Here is a 22056-nt window from a genome sequence, read left to right on the forward strand (position 1 = left end):
AAATAGCCTGATGATATGTGTTTCAAAGATTGTAGCTGCGCTTTATTTTACTAGATTGCAATTATAGAAGATAGACACCCAGGAGATTTTGCCTTTCGCCATGGCTCAGTTTGGAGGACAGAAGAATCCCCCTTGGGCTACTCAGTTTACAGCCACTGCAGTATCTCAGCCAGGTCAGTTTACATATCGCTTCATGTTTGAACCCTGACATCTGGTAGATTTGGAGATTCCATAGTTTGTTATGCAGTTAAGAGTGGCACCATGCTAACTAACTTATTTAAATCCTCATTAAATGGTTTAAGTTGGGAGTTTTTCACACGATGGAGACATTAAAGATCGTTGCCTAATACTAGCTGTTGAGGTTGTGTATGTGTGTTTGTTTGTCTGTTTTTCTCCAAGGGGTGATAAATAAAATCCCAGCTGAATTTTTTTTTATTTTCTTGGCCAGTAAACAACATATCCATATTCTCATATCCAAATATGTGTAAATCAAATTACCTTTCATCAAATTGCATTGCTCTAGGCTAAATAATAACAGCACTAATAAGGCATTACAGATTTTTTAAGTGCTGCCTGAGTTTCGTTTCACGGGCAGCCTGAATCAGTGTTTACAGAGTATTTTACCTTTATTAATATATTCAACATATTTCACATGGTGAAGAGATCTCTGAAATTTGTTACTTGGTTGGGGAGGGTGTTTATACTCTTTAATGCCAAGTTGGGACTTGAAGATCCCTATAACCAAAGGTATCACCCTGCCGATGATAGAGAATTTCCTTTGATTTAGCTGGGAATCCTTGTCTAATTGCAGGCCAGTGGATTTGAAACCCTGGCTGGCTAGATTTTCATGTTTTGCATTGGTTTATAGCATAAAAGGTTTTGAGGTGAGAATGTGAAGCTTGCTATGTGGCGAATCTTGTTGCTTTCTTTTTCAGTTCTCCGATGCCTTTTTCTATCCTCGAATATAGTGTGTTTCCTAAATATTGTAGTTCTGTTGTCTGATTTGAAAACACTTCAACAAAGCTGTGGCACTTTGAGGATTCGAGGTGTTGAAATGTGAGTGCAGGCAGTAACCTTGTTGAAGAGATGTCTTTCTAAAGAGTTGTATGTGTTTTTGCAGTTGTCCTTTGCCTCTTTCTCTAGTTTGATATGAAGTTAAATGACATAACTCCTTTGTTAGTGGTTTTACATCTCAGAGCTTAGTACAAGTCAGGAGTGCTTGCCATGCTTTGGAGGTGCGTGTCTGGGGTTTAAGAAAATAAAAAAGCACAAATGTTTCTCCTGACTCCAGTTTTCTCTCCCGAAATGACTTCTCCATCCCCAGTTTTTTCTGTGGGCACTGGTCCAATCTGAGTGTGTATCCTGGGGGAACCGCACCACATGTTTCACAATACTCCTGGTGTGCTTTTCCTTTTCCTCCCTGCCCATTCAGTCCCACTCTACCTAAACTCTTGCTGTTCTTAACCAGCTGCCTACAAGTGTTTTTTCCCCCTGTTTCTGTGAATAGCTCGTGTTTCCCTTGTCCAAATGGCGCTACTTTCCTGTAAGAAATTGCTCTACAGCTGGAAAGGGTTGGCGTTGGGAGCACGGGAGAGACAAACTTTGGTTCTTGTGTCTGGGCGGGCGATACCTCAGAGCGATCAAAGGATGGAGCATTCTTGATCTGTTGGTTGATGTGACATCGGTTGAAGACTGAGGGCCAGCCCAGTGTCCTGTTCCAGAGACATAAAACGTGCAGAAGGGGAGGAGCTGCAGCCATCTTAGAGCTTGATGAGCTGGGACCGGAGGGGGCCCTGGAGACGAGGCCGGTGGAGCAAGGGCACTAGAAGCACACACAGCTTCTCATGCATTTTCCTATTCCCGTGACTCTGCCTCCGATTAGCCTACTTCTGGGCCTCCTTAAATTAAATGAAGTGCAAGATTTTAGCTGGGATAGGACTAGTTAGTGTCAGTTGCTGTGAGAGGTTTTTCACATGCTCAGTGAGGACAGTATTTCCAGGGATCTGATCCAGAAGCACCTGACTCAAACATGAGAGCCATTAAAGACTAGCCTTTGCTTGTGCTTCTGCCTTCTTTTTCCCCCAGCTTTATATGCTGAGGATAACATCATATGGTCTGGAATATTCCTTTGGTCACTTGGTGTCAGCTGTGTCCCCTCCCCAGCTCCTGTGCGCCCCCAGCCTGCTTGCCGGTGGGGTGGTGTGAGAGGCAGAAAAGGCTCAGCAACAACTGAAATATCGCCGTTACATCAACACTGTTTCCAGCACGAATCTGAAATGTGGCCCCTTATTAGCTACTAGGAAGAAAATTAACTTTATCCCAGCCAAAACCAGCATACCCATGTACATTGTCCCCTGATTTTTTTTTTTGATTGGCAGTGCTGGTTTATAAAACAGAGCACAGGAAAGTTCTTTTGCAAAGTATGCAGCGCTCTTTGGCCCTGCAGAGAGCTGAGGAACCGTGTATACTGTTGAGTAGTTGCCTTTTGTGCACTTCTCAACACGAAGCTCTGACTGTCCAGCCAGGTTACTTGCCTGACAGAGATGCTGTCGGTGCTTAGGCATGCTGACCAGCGTGTCCTGTTTCTCATTTGTGGCTGCACTTGAGAGGTTGTGCAGATTGGCTGACCCTTGGGAATTTCAGTGTTCCCAAACTGATTATATTTTCAGAGGATTGGCCAAAAGTGTTAAATCTGTTTATGCGTGCCAGCTGTTTTTTATCCAAGTGTCAGGTTCCTTCTCCAAAGCATCAAGGTGCTTGGGTGTGGGGAAAAGAGATCTTGATTTTTATAACACAAGAAACGTGATATATAGCTTTCTCCTAAGCTGTAGACAGAAGTGGTGAGTGATGGTGTTATAAACCCAACTTGATAATTGCAAAAAGGTCATTTCATGAGGGTATTTTTGCATTGCTGACTTGGGTGCTGTCTTGGCCATCTGTGGTGAAGAAGAACCTAGATGAGTTAAGGCTCTTAATTGTTAAGGTGTGACACTCTATGGTAGTTATAGAGTGACATGCTGTGTAATGAAGGGCTCCTGGGATCCCTTTGGGATAGCTCACTAATTACCGTCTGTGCCTCTGCTATTAGAAGAGAGATGGGTAATTCCAGGTGCCGGCAAAGATCTCTGTGTGAAGAGAGACTCCTGCTTGTAACACAGTGAATTTACTTCTCGTCTCGTGGTTCTGCGCATCACATGACTAAAACCACTATAAAGTCTCTGCTATGCTGGTTAAGCAGTGCTAGGGCATAAATTAAGTTGTGCATACTACAGAAAACTGAAGTTTAAAAAAACTAAAAACTATAAAATCCCTAGATAGCACAGATTGTTTTTTGCAAGTACTCTTTGTACTTTTAACTTTCCTAATGATGTGCAAGTTCCTGAAATGCCTGAAAAGGAGAATACCTATTCTCTCAGCTAATAATTTTTGAAATGTCTTTGGTTTGTATTTCAGCGCTTGGCATATGCTGTTCTCAGGGTGAAGATTTCTGGTTGCATAGTGATGTGCATTTTTATATGATTGTAGTCAGTCCTGGCTATGCCGTGTTCTGTTGTCTTTGCTGTTTCAAGTCTTCATTGCATTACAGTGTAGAACAATACACCTGATGAAAGCAAAAGTGCCTGAAGTTCAGTATCTTGTTATTGCTGGTGGACCCTGTGAGGTGTCTAAAGAAAATCTGTGAGAATAGGCCGAGCATGTAGGTGGATCTCGAAGCCACAAAGAAATAGTAGCTGACGCACAGTTTGCTGGCTTGCTGTGATAAATACCCTCAGCCTAGTTTCTATTGTGTGCCTATTAAAAGGAATTATTTTTGGAGTAGCTTCTATGGAATTTATATTGCAAGCGTGTTAAGCTTGAAGAAACTTAAACCCGAGGACCCAAACCCAAAAATTCTGACAACTGTGAAAAGTGTCCAAAGCCATGGATAGGGTGCACCTTTACTGTAATCCGAATAAATCTGCATCACTTACCAATGAGGTGTATGTAGCTATATACTTTGAAGACATTTCCCTGATCTTAAAGGTTCTCTGGAGTTTAGAAGCAGCAAGACAGAATACGAAATACTGTCTTTTTGTTTGCTACAACAGACGTTTCTGTTACCTAGAAAGATGCTTGAGCTGCAGCCTAGGACTTCAGTTTCTACCCAGCCCCTTTCAGATGGACGTGCCATGCAGTATTCGATGCGAGTGGAAGCTGTTTAGGCTGCGTTTGAAGGAAGGCATTGCCATGACTCTGCTTAGGGAGATAATTACAAATCCTGAAAAGCTGTTGTTTGTCACTGCAGATGCTTGTTGCCAGTAATAATAATACGGCAGTCAGATGTCAATTCCGCTCAGTCTGTGATTCATTCTCTGTCTCTTGTTTTTCTGTGTGATTATTTTTTTTTCAGTAGTAATGCAGATGCAGTTGCCTGTTTAATCTGAGCCTGTTTGACTGAGATGAATACATACATGAAAGGTAGTCAAATTAAACTCCTGAAATACTTCAGGGCAAATCAGTAGAAACAAGATACAGATTTGAAAAACGTGTTACTGCAGGTGTTAGCCTGCAAGGGGATCTCAGTGGTCTTTTGTCCTTGTACTTTGTTAGGAAGTTGATCTGCAGTGTTGTGTATGATGTGATACCCGGTTAATATTAAATGCTCATACAGTGGTGGTAGAGGTGGCAAAAAACCTTTTTTTAATGGACAAAATAAGAGTCTTAGGGTGGGCTGGGAATTGTTTGAGATAATCGTGGGTTATACTGGCAGGGAAATTGTCATAGTGGAAGCTAAAGAGCGGAATAACCTCAAGATCTGGTTTTGGCGGCAAGCGTGTTAATATTTTTGTGAGTATCTTTGGTACAAAAAGTAGGAAGCGACTTGTGAAACTTGTTTGATGGCACTTCCCAGCTCCATCCCCTGTGTTGGTACAACGTTAGAATAGAACATCAGGCTGAATGACAATAGCAAGTGTAGTCAAACAGATTTAACAGTAACAGCATGAAGGGAGTTTATACCCTACTAGGAATTTCTGATCAGCATGTGGAAATAAGAGGAGAAACATTATTGCATTGGTTATTTGACTTTTGTGAGTCAGCAAAGCAGTGCAGCCAAGAAGAGCTGAAGTTGTCCCAGGATGCAGCAGCAAAGCATTTTCATTAGTTGTAAAGGTCTGTTATTTGAGGTTCCAGATGATTGCATGCTTCTGCATGGTCAAAAATCCACGTTCAGATTGGAGCTGATGGAGAGACAAGAGGTAAGAAGATCAGGAGAACATATGGCCTGTTACAGTAGAAGCCTTGGATTTTAACTGCTTGGCTTCTAAATAAACCTGAATTTGGCAATTTTTAAAAGTCACATAATACTGGAAATACTGTGGTTTTGCTGTACTATAGGTTGCTTGATTTCACTGTTTAATGTTTCCTTCTAAATTTGCAAGATGACCAGTGCCATTAAGTTGTTTTCTGAAGATTGTACTTTGCTGGAAAGAACAGCGTGATAGCAGGAATTACCTCAGTCAGGATCTGTTGAGCTGGTTACAGCGTTTTTGTGTGATGATCTCCAACTACGAGCAGTCTCTTACTTCATCCCTGGGTCAGGAATGACAACTTCATTTTGGATCAATAAGAGAGGTGCGGAGCACAAACTCTGCAGGAGGGACACTGTAATCTGTTCATTTCATTTCATTTCATTGTGCGTCTAACAGATTTGGAAGAGAAAGGAACCGTGTTCAGTTTGGATGTTCTTCAGTTCTGAAGGTGGCTGACTGACCTGTTTTTGCTGGCAGATGTTTCTCTTTGGCTTTATTTAAACATGTGGACTAGACTGATAGCTTGATGAAGTGGTATTCGATCATGCAGGTGCAGATAACTTTAAAAAAACAAAACAACAAAAGAACTCCTGCTAAAGAGAGAGCAGTTTTTCACTCAGATTTGCATTATGCAGGGCTTTTTGTCCCTAAAAGTTCCATCTATAAGGCTTAAGCATACCTCATTTGGAAATATCTCATACATAAGAAGCATAGCATATGGATAGCTGCTCCTCGTGTTTTGTGTCATCTTCTGCAGTGAAGTAAAAGCTGATATGACAATAAAATAAGCTAATTTTTCCTTCTAGGCAGTTTGAGTCTGGGCAGCACAAACCTTTCCTAGTAAGAGGTGGAGAGAGCTTGACTTGGTCCCCTTATACGTGAGGATGGATTAAACTCCCTGTTGTTAGGAGGCTGTTCCTTCTCTACCAGCCCCCACATCTACAAAATCCAGCTCACCTGGGGACAAAGACAGTACTGAGTGAAGTGAAGCCTTGTGCATTTTCAGTGGGCATGTTCCATAAGCCTCTGTTTCATAGCTGCTATTACAGTAAAGATTTATCTTGTCCTCAGAGAGAATGAAATGTATTAATTAATTTACAGAACAGAGCAACAGTTTTCATCTGGCTCATCCAAAACCTGAAATATGTTCCACAAAGGATGTAGCGTGTGAATGTGTTGGGGGTGGGTGTGGACGGGGATGACAGCTACTAGAGCTATAAAATCATGAGCAGTTTGAGGGAAGGAAACGAAGTCGTCTCTGTGCCTCTCCTGTGGCGTACAATTTGTAAATAAATTTAGAAGAGAAGGTAGCAAGGTGTGATCCTTTATCTTGAATTTATGTTGAATTTTGCATTTGATTTGTCTACTGCATGAGCTTGTCTCAGGAGTGCAGCATCACATGCTGTGTCTAGTGTAACTCTCAGAAACCCCAGCCGCTTCAAGTTGTTTGTAGTGCTTATTGTGTTTTTTCTTTCCAGCTGCTCTCGGTGTGCAGCAGCCGTCGCTGCTGGGAGCGTCTCCCACGATCTACACGCAGCAGACGGCGCTGGCAGCCGCTGGCCTCACCACACAGACACCCACCAACTACCAGCTCTCGCAGTCGGCTGCCTTACAGCAGCAAGCTGCTGCTGCGGCCGCTGCCTTACAGCAGGTAAAGGAAAAGGAACGGTTGCTGTCCACTGTAGGACCTTTAAGAATGTGAAACGGTGGCTTTGCAAAGCTGAAGTATCCAAGAGAAATGCAGAATGGGAAATGGTGGAGGTTGCAGTACAAACCTATTTAAAAACAGTGGGATTTTAGGCCTGCAGCTGTCGATAGTTCTATTAATCCGTGAAGGTGGGAATTTTGGCTACGGAGGGGCTGACTATTGGCGGTGGAAAGCCTCCTGGGAAAAGCAGTTTTACCGCAGCTAAGCTGAGAATCTCAAGTGTCTTCCATCACTATGTGTGTCCTTAATGGCATTTTTGTACAATTTCATACTGTACCCTAGCTACTGTAGAAGCGTCAGGCCTAACAAAAATTGCTGATTTTAGCTAGCAAGAGTACATCAGAGTTCACTCTAAAGGCTAAGAATATTCGTTATGAAAGTAATATATGTTGAAACTACTAGTTATGTTTTGTATTAGAATTGTTAAATGTGAATCATTTCTGTCTAAAACTTGCTTAGCAGATATCTTGTATTTGGTATTATTGAGGTAATAATACTTCCTGTTTATGAAATATTTTGCTTTTATCTGTTTCAGCAATATTCACAACCTCAGCAGACTCTCTATAGTGTACAGCAACAGGTTTGTCTGATTCTTACTGTGTACATCACTATTAACTTAAAAATAATGTTGGTTGTGTGTCTTGTAGGATTTGTCTTTGAAATCATCCTTGTGTGGGAAGTTGTTAAAGAAATGAAATAATACTTTTTGTAGCGAGAGCTTGAACTTCATAAACTTGGAAAGACGTATCCAGAATGAAAGCCTGCCTACCTTCATGGAAAAAATAGATTTAGAAATATGTACTGTTCCATGTGTACATGATTCCTGCTAAACTTTGCTCTAAACAGAGCTGTGTATGTTAACTGCTGGAAAGACGCTGTCCAAAAAAAGTTCCCTTTTAAATGTTTTTGTGGTCTTTGAACCTACCAGGATTTTGAAAAAGAATAAAAGGACATGGAAATGACAGGCCTAACCTTCTCCAGCTGCCCAAACTTGTTTTGGTATTGCTATTAACTTTCAGTTACAAAAACCCCAGCATTTCTGCTTACTGAATAAACATGGATTATACAATTTAAAATGAACCACATGAGCACAGGTTTATGCATATACAAACTGCTGAAATGACCAAACCCCAAAGGACTACTAGTTGACTCAGATTAAGCAAAATCTCTTACTTGTGAAGAGGAGGTAAAATTGTACAATTTCCTTAAGCAAATAAAATTAATTTATAACTTTATTTATTTTAAGTTGCAGCAACCTCAGCAGACCCTTTTAACTCAGGTTAGTTTGGTTTTATTGTTTGGTCTTCATCCCCAAACACAGATAATGCAAGAGTGCAAATTTGTGGCATCTTGGGTACTTTAATCTGTAAAATGAACTAATATGTATGGACATATTAGTAGTACAGGTTTATTTTATCCAGATGTTAAAATATGCGTAGCCTTGGTTTCAAAAATTAATGGCAACCACTTTTCCTTAATCTTGAAGGGGATATTTGTTTTGATTACATTCTGATTTTTTTTGGCACTTGAACTTCAGGTGTTCACCTGATTTGCAATAACAAACTTTGAACAGGAATTTAACTTTCCGTGCTAACAATATTGCAGTATGTGTATAGAGAAGTTTAAAAAGCACGCTGCTGAGCTTGACAGATTTAAAACATGCAGCCGTTTAACACACACTTAAGTTTTTCTAGGTATGATTTCACTTAACCTTTTAAACTCGCTTTAAAAGAAAAGGTAAAAATAGGTTACTTGATTTCATTATCTTACTGTGTTCCGCTTTTGTAAGAAGGCAAGCACATGAACTGTTGTGTTAAGGAAGGGTTCATGGTGGCCTCAACCTTTACTGATTTCCAGCACTCCAGTTGGGTTATAAATGGAGAATAACCTTTAGCTGTGTATTCCCAGCAAAGTTAGGAAGTTGTCTCCTCTTCAGACCCCCTTTGTAACACAATCTTTGTTTTTTTTTTTCCTAGACAATGTGTGTATTATGGGGAAGTTGACTTTTTAAAATAAAAGGATAAACAAAGACAGTATTCATTAAAAGTAGGAAAGAAGTAACAAACAAACAAAAACAACCCACAAAACCAAAAAGCAACTTCCATGTTCTGAAAATCTTCTTTCAGAATAATCACTTTAGAGACATTTTAAGCTACATGAGTAAAGGAACTGCTCCTTGTAGGTATGCCAGATTGATAGTTTGCTTTATTTTGCTTACAGCCAGCTGTTGCGCTACCTACCAGTCTTAGCCTGTCTACTCCTCAGCCGGCAGCCCAGATAACTGTTTCTTATCCGGCACCCCGATCAAGTCAACAGCAAACCCAGCCTCAAAAGCAGCGGGTCTTCACTGGTGTGGTTACTAAGCTACACGACACATTTGGTTTTGTGGATGAAGATGTCTTCTTTCAACTTAGGTAAGATGTAAATACTTGCCTGCAGATGTGCTCTGTGACGCCCTCACTAAATAAAAAGTTTAGGTTATTACATTCTAATTCTGTCACTCCATTGATAGTTCCTGCAGTTAGTATGTTTTTTCTGTCAACATGATGTCAGATGGTCAAATAAGTTAATAGACACTAGATCTAAGTTTGCTTATGTGGATTTTTGAGTTTTCTTAATGCAAAGCCCAAAGCTGGGAGACTCAGAAGGTATTAAGCTGCTTATAATATGAAAATGCAGAATTTGTGGATGATTAAATGCATATAACTTATGTCTGCCTATCTTAACTCAGTACTGTTCAGGGACCTTCTGATTTTGGAACAGAGACAGGAATTAAGTTCTTGTGCATACTCCAAGCTGAAGCAGATAGCACCTTCACTGAATTTGGGGGTAGATGGTGTTCCTATAAGCATTTTTTAAATGAACTTTATCGACTTTCTCTGAACTTTAAATGTAACTTGCAAATGTACAACTAGCTGAATAAGACTAACGAGACATTTTCTGTAACGTTTGCAGCGCTGTTAAAGGAAAGACACCTCAAGTGGGTGACAGAGTTTTGGTAGAAGCTACTTACAATCCTAATATGCCATTCAAATGGAATGCACAGAGGATCCAGACACTTCCAAACCAGGTATGTGGGGTTATCCAGCGTACCTTGCACTGACTGCTACTGGTTCGTGCTTGCTCACAACTCCTTATGTCTCCTGCTGTCAGAACCAGGCGCAAGCTCAGCCACTGCTGAAGACACCCCCGGCAGTTCTCCAGCCCATGGGGCAGCAGGCTGCGTTCGGCGTTCAGGCGCAGCCACAGCCACAGTCCCTGCTGCAGGCGCAGATATCGGCAGCTTCCATCACACCTTTGCTTCAGACGCAGCCTCAGCCGCTGCTGCAGCAGCCGCAGCAGAAAGGTGCTCCTTCTTTGTAGTCCTTCTGGTGCTTAGGGTGTGATTGCTATTTTGTTGTTGTTGTTGTTAGTCAGAAGACTGAAGTAAGAGTTGAAATAATATGGAAAGGACCTTAGTTCAAAAAGTCCCCATGGACTTCTGTTCATATTAAGATTTCATAATCTGAAAGCAGATTCAATGTAGTTTTTATTCTGACACTTTTCACAAACAGGTTGGGGAGTTGAAACTATTATTGGCAGTGTAGGTCTTTAGCATCTTCTGGAGTGTTCAACAAGATCAGGTTTCACAAAGTTGTAGAGTTAAAACTATTTATATATTTGTGTTTTATTTCAGTTACTCAAGTTGTCATTTGAGAGAAACACTGCGGAGCATGGCACATCTAAAACAAAGATTGTTGTGGGGTCACTTGAACTTTGAGGGGCTGAAAAATCAGTAACAGAATTGATAATATAATAAGATAAAATTAAGACTTGTCTTACCCACAGTAAAAGCAAGGGGAAAGGATTTGAACCTATCACCTAAGCATTTATCCAAAACAGTTCTGCATATAACACTCTAATTAGTCCTAGTTGTTCATTAGCATTTAGCAATGTTTGCTCCATTTACCATCAGTTGGTTAAATGTCTTGAGGTAGCGAAAGTAAATCCTGGGGAATTGATGCAGCAGTATAATGAATTGATTTAAAGATAATTTCTCAGGAATCTAATTGTTTTTATGTATTAATAAGTAACCTCAAAAAAAAGTTTTAGGTTTTCTTTAATTCAGTGAGTAGTTAGTGTATCTATCTTAAATAACTTTTGCAAGGTAAGGGCTAGGTATAGACTGCAATAGCTTCTGTGTGCTTAGATGATATTAGATTGCATCTTAAGGTGCTTTTAAACTAATTTCACTTAATATATTTTCAGTTTGCATCAGTGAGAAAAACCATAGGACTCTTGAGTTTCTTGGGTGGATGTTTTTAATAAATATATATATTTGACTCTAGAGTTAGTTTAGAAAATGTACACAAGTGGAACAACTGTGAAGCAGCAATGTTTGTGAAGTGTAGTTGTGCCTGACTGTGTATTGATCTTCTAAATTTTTGTTTCAGGTGGTTTGTTACAGCCCCCTGTTCGTCTAGTTTCACAGCCTCAACCAGCTCGAAGATTAGACCCACCCTCCAGGTTTTCTGGGAGGAATGACAGAGGAGGAGACCCCATGCCAAACCGAAAAGATGACAGGAGGTGTGTTGTGGAGGACTAGACTATAATAAAAGCATTCTGTAAAGATTTGTCTTCAAACAGCTGAGCTTCTTGCTCCACAGGGAGTCAGTGATACACACAAGTGGCTTTACTGTTAGATGTTAGCGAAGAGTTCTTGTCTGTCTGAAATGAATTGCACAATCAGTGTCTCTTGTAAAGAAACAGTGTGAGGAACTTCTCTCCTTTTTGTGAATCATCTTGGACATCTCTAGCTTTTGTTGTGCTAGAAACCATTTTGTGTTGCCACCATGCAAAAATATGTGTGTCTTGTATGCGTTTTGTGTTTTTTTTTTTTAAGTCGTGAAAGAGAACGAGAGAGACGAAGGTCCCGGGAAAGATCACCCCAGAGAAAACGCTCCAGAGAGAGATCACCTAGACGAGAGAGGGAGAGGTCACCCCGAAGACCACGGCGCGTTGTTCCTCGTTACACGGTTCAGTTTTCTAAGTTTTCGTTGGACTGGTATGTTTATAGTGCCAGATGTTTGCCTACATCTCACTTCAATTGTGGGCACAGATTACTGTGAGCTGTGCCAGCATATGTGCAGTGAGTGTTAAATGATGATCTTAACTTTGAAGGAAGATCAAATATGACCGAGAACCTTGTATGATAAACTTTTTCTAGGTTCTTTGTTGGTGTTGAATGCTATTGCAAAATACCTTTATAATCCTGTTTAATAAATAGTCCCTAATACGCAGACACCTGAATTGGAAGAGTGTTTATTAGTCACTCTAACTTCAGTCTATGACACCTTAATTTGTATATATTGCTCTTTAAATTTTATATGTATAATATTAAGTATACAGTGGTTGTATTTCCAATTAATATACCTTTTAATTATGTGCTTTATTAATGGTACTTTTATTGCTGTATCTTTCAAATAATGTTGTTTATTTCAGCCGTAGCTGTGATATGATGGAGCTGAGGAGACGTTACCAGAACTTGTATATCCCAAGCGATTTCTTTGATGCTCAGTTCACATGGGTGGATGCTTTTCCTATGTCTAGACCATTTCAGCTGGGAAACTACTGTAATTTCTACGTAATGCATAGAGAAGTGGATCCTATAGATAAAAACGCTGCTGTCCTTGATCCACCTGATGCTGATCATCTATACAGTGCAAAGGTTTGTACGGGTTTCCAGTATTATGATGATTCTTTTCAATTTTTTTTTTAACCAGTAGGGTGAAAAAATGAGTATAACCGAACTGAAAAAATGGTACAGTGATTTGAGCAAAATCCAGCATTTTAAACTTTACTGAAAAGAGCTATGTGGAGCCTGAAGAATCATGACTGAGATTCAGTTTGATTTTCTGTTATCATAGCCGTCCTAAATCTTGTTTTTACTGAGGTCTCTTCCATTCTCTGCGCCTGGCTGCACTAATGTGGTTATAGGAAAGGCGGCCAGCTCCTGCAAGGTCTCTGAATGTATTTCTTCGGCAATTCATTCTGGATAGTTAATGGAGCCCTCTTTTTTTTCCCCCACTTCAAGTGTCCTTTCTGTGCAGTTTGTGCTCTTCTGTTTAGCAATATTTCTTTTCTTTCATATCAATATTATTTTGTTGAAGTAAATTGAACATATTGGGATTATCTGACTGCCAAAAAATGCTGCATCAAGGGTTGTAATGATGTATAAAAGACCTCGGTATCAAAACATCTTCCTAAAACCTGTTCCGTTTGAAAGCTCTGTCATTAAAATAGGTTGAAATTTCAAGGTCAATGTGTTTGATTAATAGAAGTGTTTAAAGACAGGTTTAGAAATAAAACTGCATTTAACCCCCGTATTTCTGAAAGACTTAACTTTGCATGTCTTCCACGTATAAAAACTGTGAAGCCTTGGCTCAGTTATCAGACAGGCTGTTTTTTTCAGTCTGTTGATGCAGAGCAAGAGTTCTCTTTCAGAATGTTGAGCTTCAAAATATATTCAGTAACTGAGGAATTGTATCCTGTTTCATAATATTAACCTGTTCAGGATGTAAAGCAACCTTGTTAGATTTGGCTGGGCTAACGGGATGCTGTGAGGATGCAGGTGAATGTGTTGGTCAGTTCTCTTGTGATTGTGACAAAATGGAAGGAGTCTGAAACTATATATATATATATATATATATATATATATATATATATATACTGAAACTATAAATGTACTGAGTGTGCTTCTTGGTATAGAGTATTTGGCAGATAGTGGTAATGGGCAAAGCATGTTGGTTTTTGTATGCTTTCAGTTTATTTTGTGGTTTGGTTTTTTGGTTGTTTTTTTGGTTGTCTTTTTTTTTAATACGATCACACGTAGCATCCATTTGAGACGGAGGGAAATTGGTCCTTGGCAGACACTTTAACACTCTGTTCTACCATTTTATTTTACCTTGTGATTTTTTTGGTGACATTAAGGAAAAAGTACTGGCATGTCTGTGTTTGTGAGTTGTGGTCATTGTTTACCTTCACAAGCCTGATCTGACTTGCACAACAGGTGATGCTGATGGCTAGTCCTAGCATGGAAGATCTCTATCACAAGTCATGCGCTCTGGCTGAAGATCCCCAGGAGCTTCGTGATGGATTTCAGCATCCTGCTAGACTTGTAAAGGTAAATATGCTTCAGTGCCAGACACTTTTGGCAATAAAGGTTGGTTATAGAGCTTTGAAATGTCTTGATAAGGGAGGAGTTTGTAGGCAGCTAAGTGATGGCTTCATTTTTCCTCTGAAAAGACCTAGTTTATACGTCCATTCTTTTTCCAGTTTATAGGACCTCCATCTTCACTGCTTTCGTATTTACTGCTTTATTCAACTTAATCAAACTCAAACAATAGATGTTTGGAGAAATCTATATTAATTATACAATTAACTTTGTTTGCCTTTTTTTACAAGCACTTAGACCCTTTTTTTTAAGGGCTCAGCTATGAAGAGAATACAAATGAAGAAACAGTTAAGTTACCATTGTATTAAGTAAAATTTAACTGTTGTTAAACTGAACAGCCTCTAAGTGCTATGGTGTTTCAGGACAGCACAGACTTCTTTTGCAATTAAACTCCATCATCTTAAAGCACATGGAGGGGTACTTGAGTTTATAAATGTAATGTTCTTGTGGTCTTCTGTTTTGTAGCTTTGCTTTATCACTTTTAAGCAGGAAGGTCTATAAATGTGTATGGGAGTTAAGACACTATGTAAATCGTTATCTGTTTGTCATTTGTGTTAGAAAATTTTAATTGCAAAGGAACAAGCCTATACCAATAAAGAAACCTGATGGAAAGTCTTGCAAACAAGAATGAGTGATGATGTTTTAAACCTATTCCATTTCTGAAATCCTCTGTGGAAGAAAATAACTGAACTCTTTCTTGACTGACTTTCATTTTCAGATTTCAAAATAATGTGACAGTTTACTCACAGGTTTCAGTCTGTGTGCTGTGAAATATTCTTTGTGCTTTGGGAAAATGACTCTTTACCCCTAGTAAGGGAACATTCAGAAGACTCTTTTTGTCTAGTTTTTAGTGGGTATGAAAGGCAAAGATGAAGCTATGGCTATTGGAGGACACTGGTCCCCATCACTGGATGGACCTGATCCAGAAAAGGACCCTTCCGTGCTGATAAAGACGGCTATTCGTTGTTGCAAGGCTCTTACAGGGATTGACTTAAGTGTGTGCACACAATGGTAAGTACTGTACTGCAAGGCAAAGTACGCTATAGAAAGACTTGTCTGTTTCCAGAAGTTTTTTAAAACAAAAAAGATGGAAAATCTTTGTCAGCTGCTCTTGGTAGTGCAGGTAAACTCCTCAAAGGGTGTTCTGTTTTGTAATAAGCTTGATTGGTGCCAACTGTGCTGAATACTGCATTAAGAACTAATTAAAAATTCTGGATTTATTTTGACATGTTATGCTGTAATTTTTTTAATGAATGTGTGTTGAAAATATTTTTCATTTTGTGCATAGCTGGAGAAGATCGTCAAGAGAACTTCATTTCATTGTTCTTTTGTTACAAATAAATAGCCGTTCATTATATAGCCATATTTTCTCTTGATGAGTTTTTGTCCTGTGTTAACACTCATTGCAGTTTTACTAATACAAGGAAAGCTCATTGTATGCTGCGTTTAAAGTGCTTCAGCAACTTTTGTTTGCGTATTAAACCTATGTGTGCTAACCAACAAGTTAAATAAGAAAATGTTGTTGGTTTTCTTCTTTATTCGGTTGTGATACCTTTTTACAAACGTTCCAAAAGAGAAAATATGGCTTCCATAATTTTTTTCTTTAGATAAACCTCAAGGTCTTGCAGCAAAGTTTCTTTACTTGATGTGCTACAAGTGATCTAGGCTCTTTAAAAATGTGTTGTAGAATTTTTTTTCCAACATGCTTCTTCCCTTGCAACAGGTACCGTTTTGCAGAGATTCGCTACCATCGCCCTGAGGAGACCCACAAGGGGCGTACAGTTCCAGCTCATGTGGAGACAGTGGTTTTATTTTTCCCGGATGTTTGGCATTGCCTTCCCACCCGCTCAGAGTGGGAAACCCTCTCCCGAGGATACAAGCAGCAGCTGGTCGAGAAGCTTCAGGGTGAACGCAAGGAGGCTGATGGAGAACAGGCACTGAACGCTAATCCCTTTTTCTATTTCTGCTTCTCACAGGCACAGGAACACAGGCACAAAATGCACACCACATACTACACAACATACATACACAGGAGGAACATAACTGGTAACAATGACTGGTAAACCAGCTTTCAGCAGTGTAGCGAATGTTGGTTTTTATTTTTATTTCAGCTAGTTCACTAACTTTAAATGTGTATGCTGATATCGCAGATGGAATTAAAATGTGCTTATGATGCGCAGAAAATTTTTTATCATAGACGTAGTTGCTGGAATCTGGGACCAGTTGTTGAGTGAGATGCAGTTTATGAATAGCTGTCTTTAAACATTTTGCCATTTTCTAAAATTTCTAAATTCTCTCTTGTGGCCAGTTCTAATTGTGATATTTGAAACTATACAAACACTAGTCTGAAACATCTGAATTTCAGGCCACGTGGCTGATCAACATCTTGGAATAAGGGAAGGTCTGACTGAACAAAGAGTAATTTTGGGGATTTAAAATCTGGGGGAAGATCACACACTGTGTGGTTAATGGAGACCAGCAGTGTCTGTGTAACCCCAATATTCTTTGTGGTGTTTCTTATCACCCTTTTGTGTTCCACAGATCTGGCTTGTATTGGCTGAGTGGCACTGTGATCATTTACGAAGTGGTAGAATGTGTGTGTGAACTTGTCTAAATAATAACTTTAGGAGAAGACTATCTGAAACAGTTGTGACCTTGCACAGATCAGCAACAGAATTTAAAAAATAACTGAAAGGCTTTCAGGCTTTCTGAATGATAATTTCTAAATTTAATTTGTCAGGATGAAGAGGAAAAGGATGATGGGGAAGCGAAAGAGATATCTACACCTACGCATTGGTCTAAACTGGATCCAAAAACAATGAAGGTAACTAGTAATTTTCTTAAAATTTGGTTCTGTTGTATGTTTTCATTTTTAAGGCATGACTCAAAATATAGCTGTATATTCCCTTAACTGAGAAAAAAAAACCTTCAGTAGTGTTTTATCTTTCTTGTGGATTTTATAGGTATTAGATGTGATATCACTGTATGCAAGTGTGGCTCCTGATTTTACTAAGTGAATATAGCGAATTGCAAGTATTCTGAACTTTGTACAATTAAACTGTATTTCATATAGTACGTGAACTGGGAAATGAAAATTCTAGAGTAATCTACTTGTGTTAAAAATTGTGGGGTCTAAAATACTTTATTATTAAGTTTTTGTACTATAATTGCCTTTTAAAACTATGTCAGGACTTGTAATAAGTTTCTTCAAAAGGATTAATAGTAATAAACTATTTTACTATAGTATAATACTTTCCCTGCCCCTCTGAAAAGTCCCTCATAAAGGGGTTCTTTGAGAACAGAACTTTAAATGTGATATGTTTTCTATCAGTAAATATTAGTGTTTTTCAGTACAGATTTTAAAGATACAGTTGACTTGTCAGTGCTCTTAGTTTTTACTTCACCTTTCCTGCTAATCATGTCTTGCAGTGTCACTGGTTGATACCTCTTACAGAGCTTTTTTCTTTTTAACAAGGTAAATGACCTTCGCAAAGAACTAGAAAGTCGAACTCTTAGCTCTAAAGGACTGAAATCTCAGTTGATAGCTCGACTGACAAAGCAGCTGAAAGTAGAGGAACAAAAAGAAGAGCAAAAGGAGCTAGAGAAGTCTGAGAAAGAAGAGGAAGAGGAGGAGGATAGGAAATCTGAAGATGATAAAGAGGTTAGGCTTTGGACGTATTTGGTTTGTCTTTATACATATTTTATGTATTATTTATATGTAAGTTTGTATAAATAAATATATATGTAAGTATACAAAGTACAGGAATATGCCTACTTGTGCTTGGATTTTGTAGTTCTCGGATTACTGTACTGAGAACTCTTGCTGTAACCTGAGCTGCTGACTTGGAATGGAATCTTGGCAAGTTTTAATTTCTTCATATCAGCAAAGTCAGCTCAAATGTACAGCTGCACTCAGGACATCTGAATTAATGTCAGACCTTAAACGTAAGGAAAAAGAAATCCCAAACTCCCCAGAAAAACTATGTGTGAGAACAGGTGAACACAACAAGATCTTAACTTGTTAAACCTACAGGAAAAGCATCTGCTTAGTTGTATTGACTTTTACTGGTATATAAACCTCAGGGAGTTATTGTGCAAATAGGGGTGAGGACAGAAACAGTCCAGTGTCTTCATCTGGCTGATGGTTTGCTTAGGTTTGTTTTGCCTTATTGTGAAGCTTTAATTTTTGCTTTTGGCTAAACTTCCTGTGTGTTGAAGTTTCTCAGTTTTGGCATGGGTAATTTTAGTGCTACTTAGTCTGTTTTGCTATTTCACAAGGATAAACAAGTTCTGGGCAGTAAAGGCCAAAGCTTAACCACAGAAAAGGAGCATAAATGTCTAGAGGGTGTATTCTGTGATAGTTGCTTCAAAACCTGCCTTTTGTGTATTGCCTGCTAACCAATATGGGTCAGTTGGAAATGTTATGTACCTGTGAAACCTGTTGAGGGAGCAAAGGCCAGCTACTGCCTTCTCCCACAGCTTGGATGGATTTCAGCTATCTTGGGGTTTCTTGCTACAGCTTTCTTTAAAGTTTGGGGAAGGAGCTTTGATTATGCTTTTTTTAAAAAGCATAAGCTCTGCCATTACTGTTTTCTATACTCCTAAGACTTGAATATTTCTCTCTTGGCAATTAGTAAGCTGCTTAGTATTTTACCTTTTTTAACCTGTTGTATGTATAATGATTGCGTTTCCCATAATCCAAAGAGCTGAGTAAATTGTCACCTGGTAATTGTTAGAGCTGTGCTGGGTATCTTTGGGATGATGTTTGAAGACTTTCCTTATGTAAGGGAAAAGACATCTTACTGTGCTATAGAGCTCTAAAAACACCCCTAAACAAACACAAGGCTGCTCAGGAGCACCAGCTTCTTCGCTAGCTTGCATTCCACTACTTGAAGTGAACTAGCTTGAGTCCTTCCAGTGTGGAGTAAACATGCCGCAGTTAGCACCGTAAGATAGTTGGCAGGTGCCTGGAGCTCTGTGGGCTAAATGCCACGACGTGTCCTCCTTTGCGTTGCTCAAGTTTCCAATTGTCTTAGATGAGTATTGGCAGTGGACACAGTTCACGTTCTGGAAATTCTACTCCTTGAGTTCTGTCTGTCTTCCGTGTTGCATTCAGCAGGTTAGGTTTTCCTTCACTTTCTTCAGAGCTCCGAGTCCTAAAAACTAATATATAGGCTGAAACCGCAGCTTTGGAATATGCTGTATGTTTGGGTTGGTTTTTTGCCTCTTTTTAGGAAGAGGAAAGAAAACGTCAAGAAGAAATAGAACGTCAGCGGCGGGAGAGACGATATATCTTGCCAGATGAACCGGCAATCATTGTACATCCTAACTGGGCAGCAAAGAGTGGGAAGTTTGACTGTAGCATTATGTCTCTTAGTGTTCTTCTGGACTACAGATTAGAAGATAATAAAGAACATTCCTTTGAGGTATTGTAGCTGTGCTACTTACAGTTAGCCATTCGTGTTTCTTTTTAATTCTGTGTGATAACTGCAGTGTTCTTAAACTGTAAAAGTTTCTGATAGCGTTAGGGAAGTTTTCCCTAACAATAACATGGCAAAACAAAAATAAGTTAGTTCTTTGTGCAATACCTAGAAAAAAGTTGTCCAAACTTAGTACATGGTTTACGATAGCAGTATAGTAACCGTGTGATATCTAGAAGAAATGCGCAGATTTTCAGGTATGGAACTGAGTTTATAATTTATATAGTTAGTCTAGGTCCTAAACTACTGCAGTACAGGAAAGAAACATTTTTATAAAGTTGTTTAAGGTTTTCATATTCAAATCGGATAGTGAGAAATCTGACAGTGCATAAAATTATGACGTAGTGAAAGTTGGTAAGACAGCACCTCATAGCTATTTAATCATAAGTGTACAAATTTTTAGAACCTTTTGTTACTCTCTTCTTTATGCACAGGTATCATTGTTCGCAGAGCTCTTCAATGAAATGCTTCAGAGAGATTTTGGCGTCAGGATTTACAAAGCACTGATTTCCCTCCCAGAGAGGGAGGACAAAAAAGACAAAAAAAGCAAAAAAGATGAGAGGAAAGAAAAAAAGGAAGAAAAAGATGAGGAAACAGATGATCCAAAACCTAAGAGGAGAAAATCTGGAGATGATAAAGACAAAAAAGAAGATAAGGATGAAAAGAAGGTCCGCAGCTAGCTCATATGAAGTGCTATCCTGTCTGGATCAATACTGAAGTGTTTATGTTTGAATTGTATTTTATTGTTTTTAGTGTTAGTTAATTGATTTGACTCCATCTATTTAAATATGCTTCAGTCATAATCAGTAATTTTAAACTTTTACAGGTGTATTGGGTATTTTAATATTCAGCTATATCACATAGATCTGTATTTGTTTTTTTACGTGACTAAATATAAACAGCTGCAAGTTTTGAATGAAGAGTAGTGAAGTTTTACTTTCCTGTTTTTTATTTCTGATTGGATAAATTTTTAGGAACTTCTGTTACAGAGGGAAGATAAAAAGAAAGATGATTCTAAAGATGAAGAAGAACCTGAAGAAGAAAATAATCAAGAAGAATATGATCCGATGGAGGCAGAAGAGGCTGAAGACGAAGATGAAGGTATCTTGAATTTGGGATTCTGTAGCTTTCAGGTTGTTTTTTTTTTATTAGCACTGAATTTGTTCTTTCAAGCTGAAGAAAGCACTGGAACTAGAGAATTAAAATTTGCATTATTAGACTAACTTTGTTTTGGTAATTCTGACCAGATCTACTTAAAATGTAAGTGCCTTTATACTAGGCATTATATGAATGTAGTTAATATAAACTAGCTGTGGTACTCAAAGTGAGGCATGCATATAGAAGCGGTTTTATTTTTTTCAGAATGCAGACCACTCGCAACTCCCATTGAAGTCAGTAGGAGATGTGAGTATTCAGCACCTCTGAAAAACCAAGCCACTTTTACGTGCCTGACTTCCTATTCCTCAGTTCTGAAATGTCATCCTGTTTTATTAGGCCAGAGTGTAGTGTGGGCTGCTCTTTACCTGGTGTTAAGAGGAGCCGATTTCTGTTTGGGTGGAGTTGCGTTTGCCTGAAGAAAAGGGGAAAGCGGCTGATGAACTTTCCTGTCTCCAGGGAGCAGCAGTCGCCTTCTTTCCCTGCTCAGATATTCAGAAGGGCATCAGATAGGTGTCTGTGGTTTGGTTTGTGCTTCTTTGGGGTTTTTGTCTTTTAGTGGAGAGTTTTTACTAGGGATGTGGATTGGAACTGCTTAGATACTGCAGTCCCAGCATTTTCAGCTGTATTTTTGGCAGAGTACTGTACCAGCCTCTTGATTTAGTTTTACTGGTACTACCTCTAAACCAAAAACCTGCCGTTGTAGTTTGCATCTAATAAGCGATGTGATCTGTAGCTTCTTGGAGAATCCAAATGATAGGATCATTACTGTCTCGCTCAGACATGAGTATAAACACATGCTTTTAATTATATGGTTGATGTGATTTTTATGATATAAAACACTTGAGAGTAAATAGTACTGATTTTGTCCTAATAGGAATAACAATAGCTGAATGCAGACTCTGCCAAACCTGATTAGGGAGAATTGTGATAATTTTCTATATACCACTTAAATAGATTGTGATGTTGGCAAAACTAATTTTGGCCTAGTTAGTGTTTGTTTTAGCAAATTCAGCATTTGTGAGGGAAACACGGGGAGGAAATGGCAAATGGCTTATGTTAAAATAAGATCAGAGAAAACTCAAAGCTTAACAGGACTGACTTTGGTTTTTTTGCCTTTTTTTGGGTGAAATTTATTAATTTCAGGTATTTGGGTGTTTACGTGAACTTTTTCAATAAACGTATGTGTTTTGAGACAGTGGTTATAGA

The 22056-nt window shown here is 38.9% G+C and overlaps 1 protein-coding gene and 1 non-coding gene across 13 annotated transcripts in view; both read left to right on the forward strand.

The window, feature by feature from the left end:
- CCAR1 (cell division cycle and apoptosis regulator 1) overlaps window positions 1-22056 on the forward strand; it is a 28930-nt gene that overhangs the window by 835 nt on the left and 6039 nt on the right. Inside the window, exons 2-20 of one of the 12 annotated variants that reach the window (XM_065067954.1) lie at window positions 55-173; window positions 6770-6942; window positions 7535-7579; window positions 8246-8278; window positions 9220-9413; window positions 9955-10069; window positions 10153-10345; window positions 11433-11565; window positions 11882-12043; window positions 12481-12706; window positions 14048-14161; window positions 15057-15223; window positions 15936-16146; window positions 16953-17036; window positions 17688-17873; window positions 19447-19638; window positions 20127-20360; window positions 20667-20793; window positions 21055-21096. In XM_065067954.1, the coding sequence (XP_064924026.1) occupies window positions 101-173; window positions 6770-6942; window positions 7535-7579; window positions 8246-8278; window positions 9220-9413; window positions 9955-10069; window positions 10153-10345; window positions 11433-11565; window positions 11882-12043; window positions 12481-12706; window positions 14048-14161; window positions 15057-15223; window positions 15936-16146; window positions 16953-17036; window positions 17688-17873; window positions 19447-19638; window positions 20127-20360; window positions 20667-20793; window positions 21055-21096 (2704 nt within the window). In that variant the 5' untranslated portion in view covers window positions 55-100. The remainder of the gene's footprint in view (window positions 1-54; window positions 174-6769; window positions 6943-7534; window positions 7580-8245; window positions 8279-9219; window positions 9414-9954; window positions 10070-10152; window positions 10346-11432; window positions 11566-11881; window positions 12044-12480; window positions 12707-14047; window positions 14162-15056; window positions 15224-15935; window positions 16147-16952; window positions 17037-17687; window positions 17874-19446; window positions 19639-20126; window positions 20361-20666; window positions 20794-21054; window positions 21097-22056) is intronic. The other 11 variants (XM_065067956.1, XM_065067955.1, XM_065067957.1 and 8 more) reach the window with 11 other exon arrangements.
- On the forward strand, window positions 14842-14905 carry LOC135579853 (small nucleolar RNA SNORD98). Its single transcript, XR_010473671.1, has one exon. It is a non-coding gene; the product is annotated as a small nucleolar RNA SNORD98 (small nucleolar RNA).

The sequence above is a fragment of the Columba livia genome, chromosome 6 (genome assembly GCF_036013475.1).
Source record: "Columba livia isolate bColLiv1 breed racing homer chromosome 6, bColLiv1.pat.W.v2, whole genome shotgun sequence".
In the NCBI taxonomy this organism is placed as follows: domain Eukaryota; kingdom Metazoa; phylum Chordata; class Aves; order Columbiformes; family Columbidae; genus Columba; species Columba livia.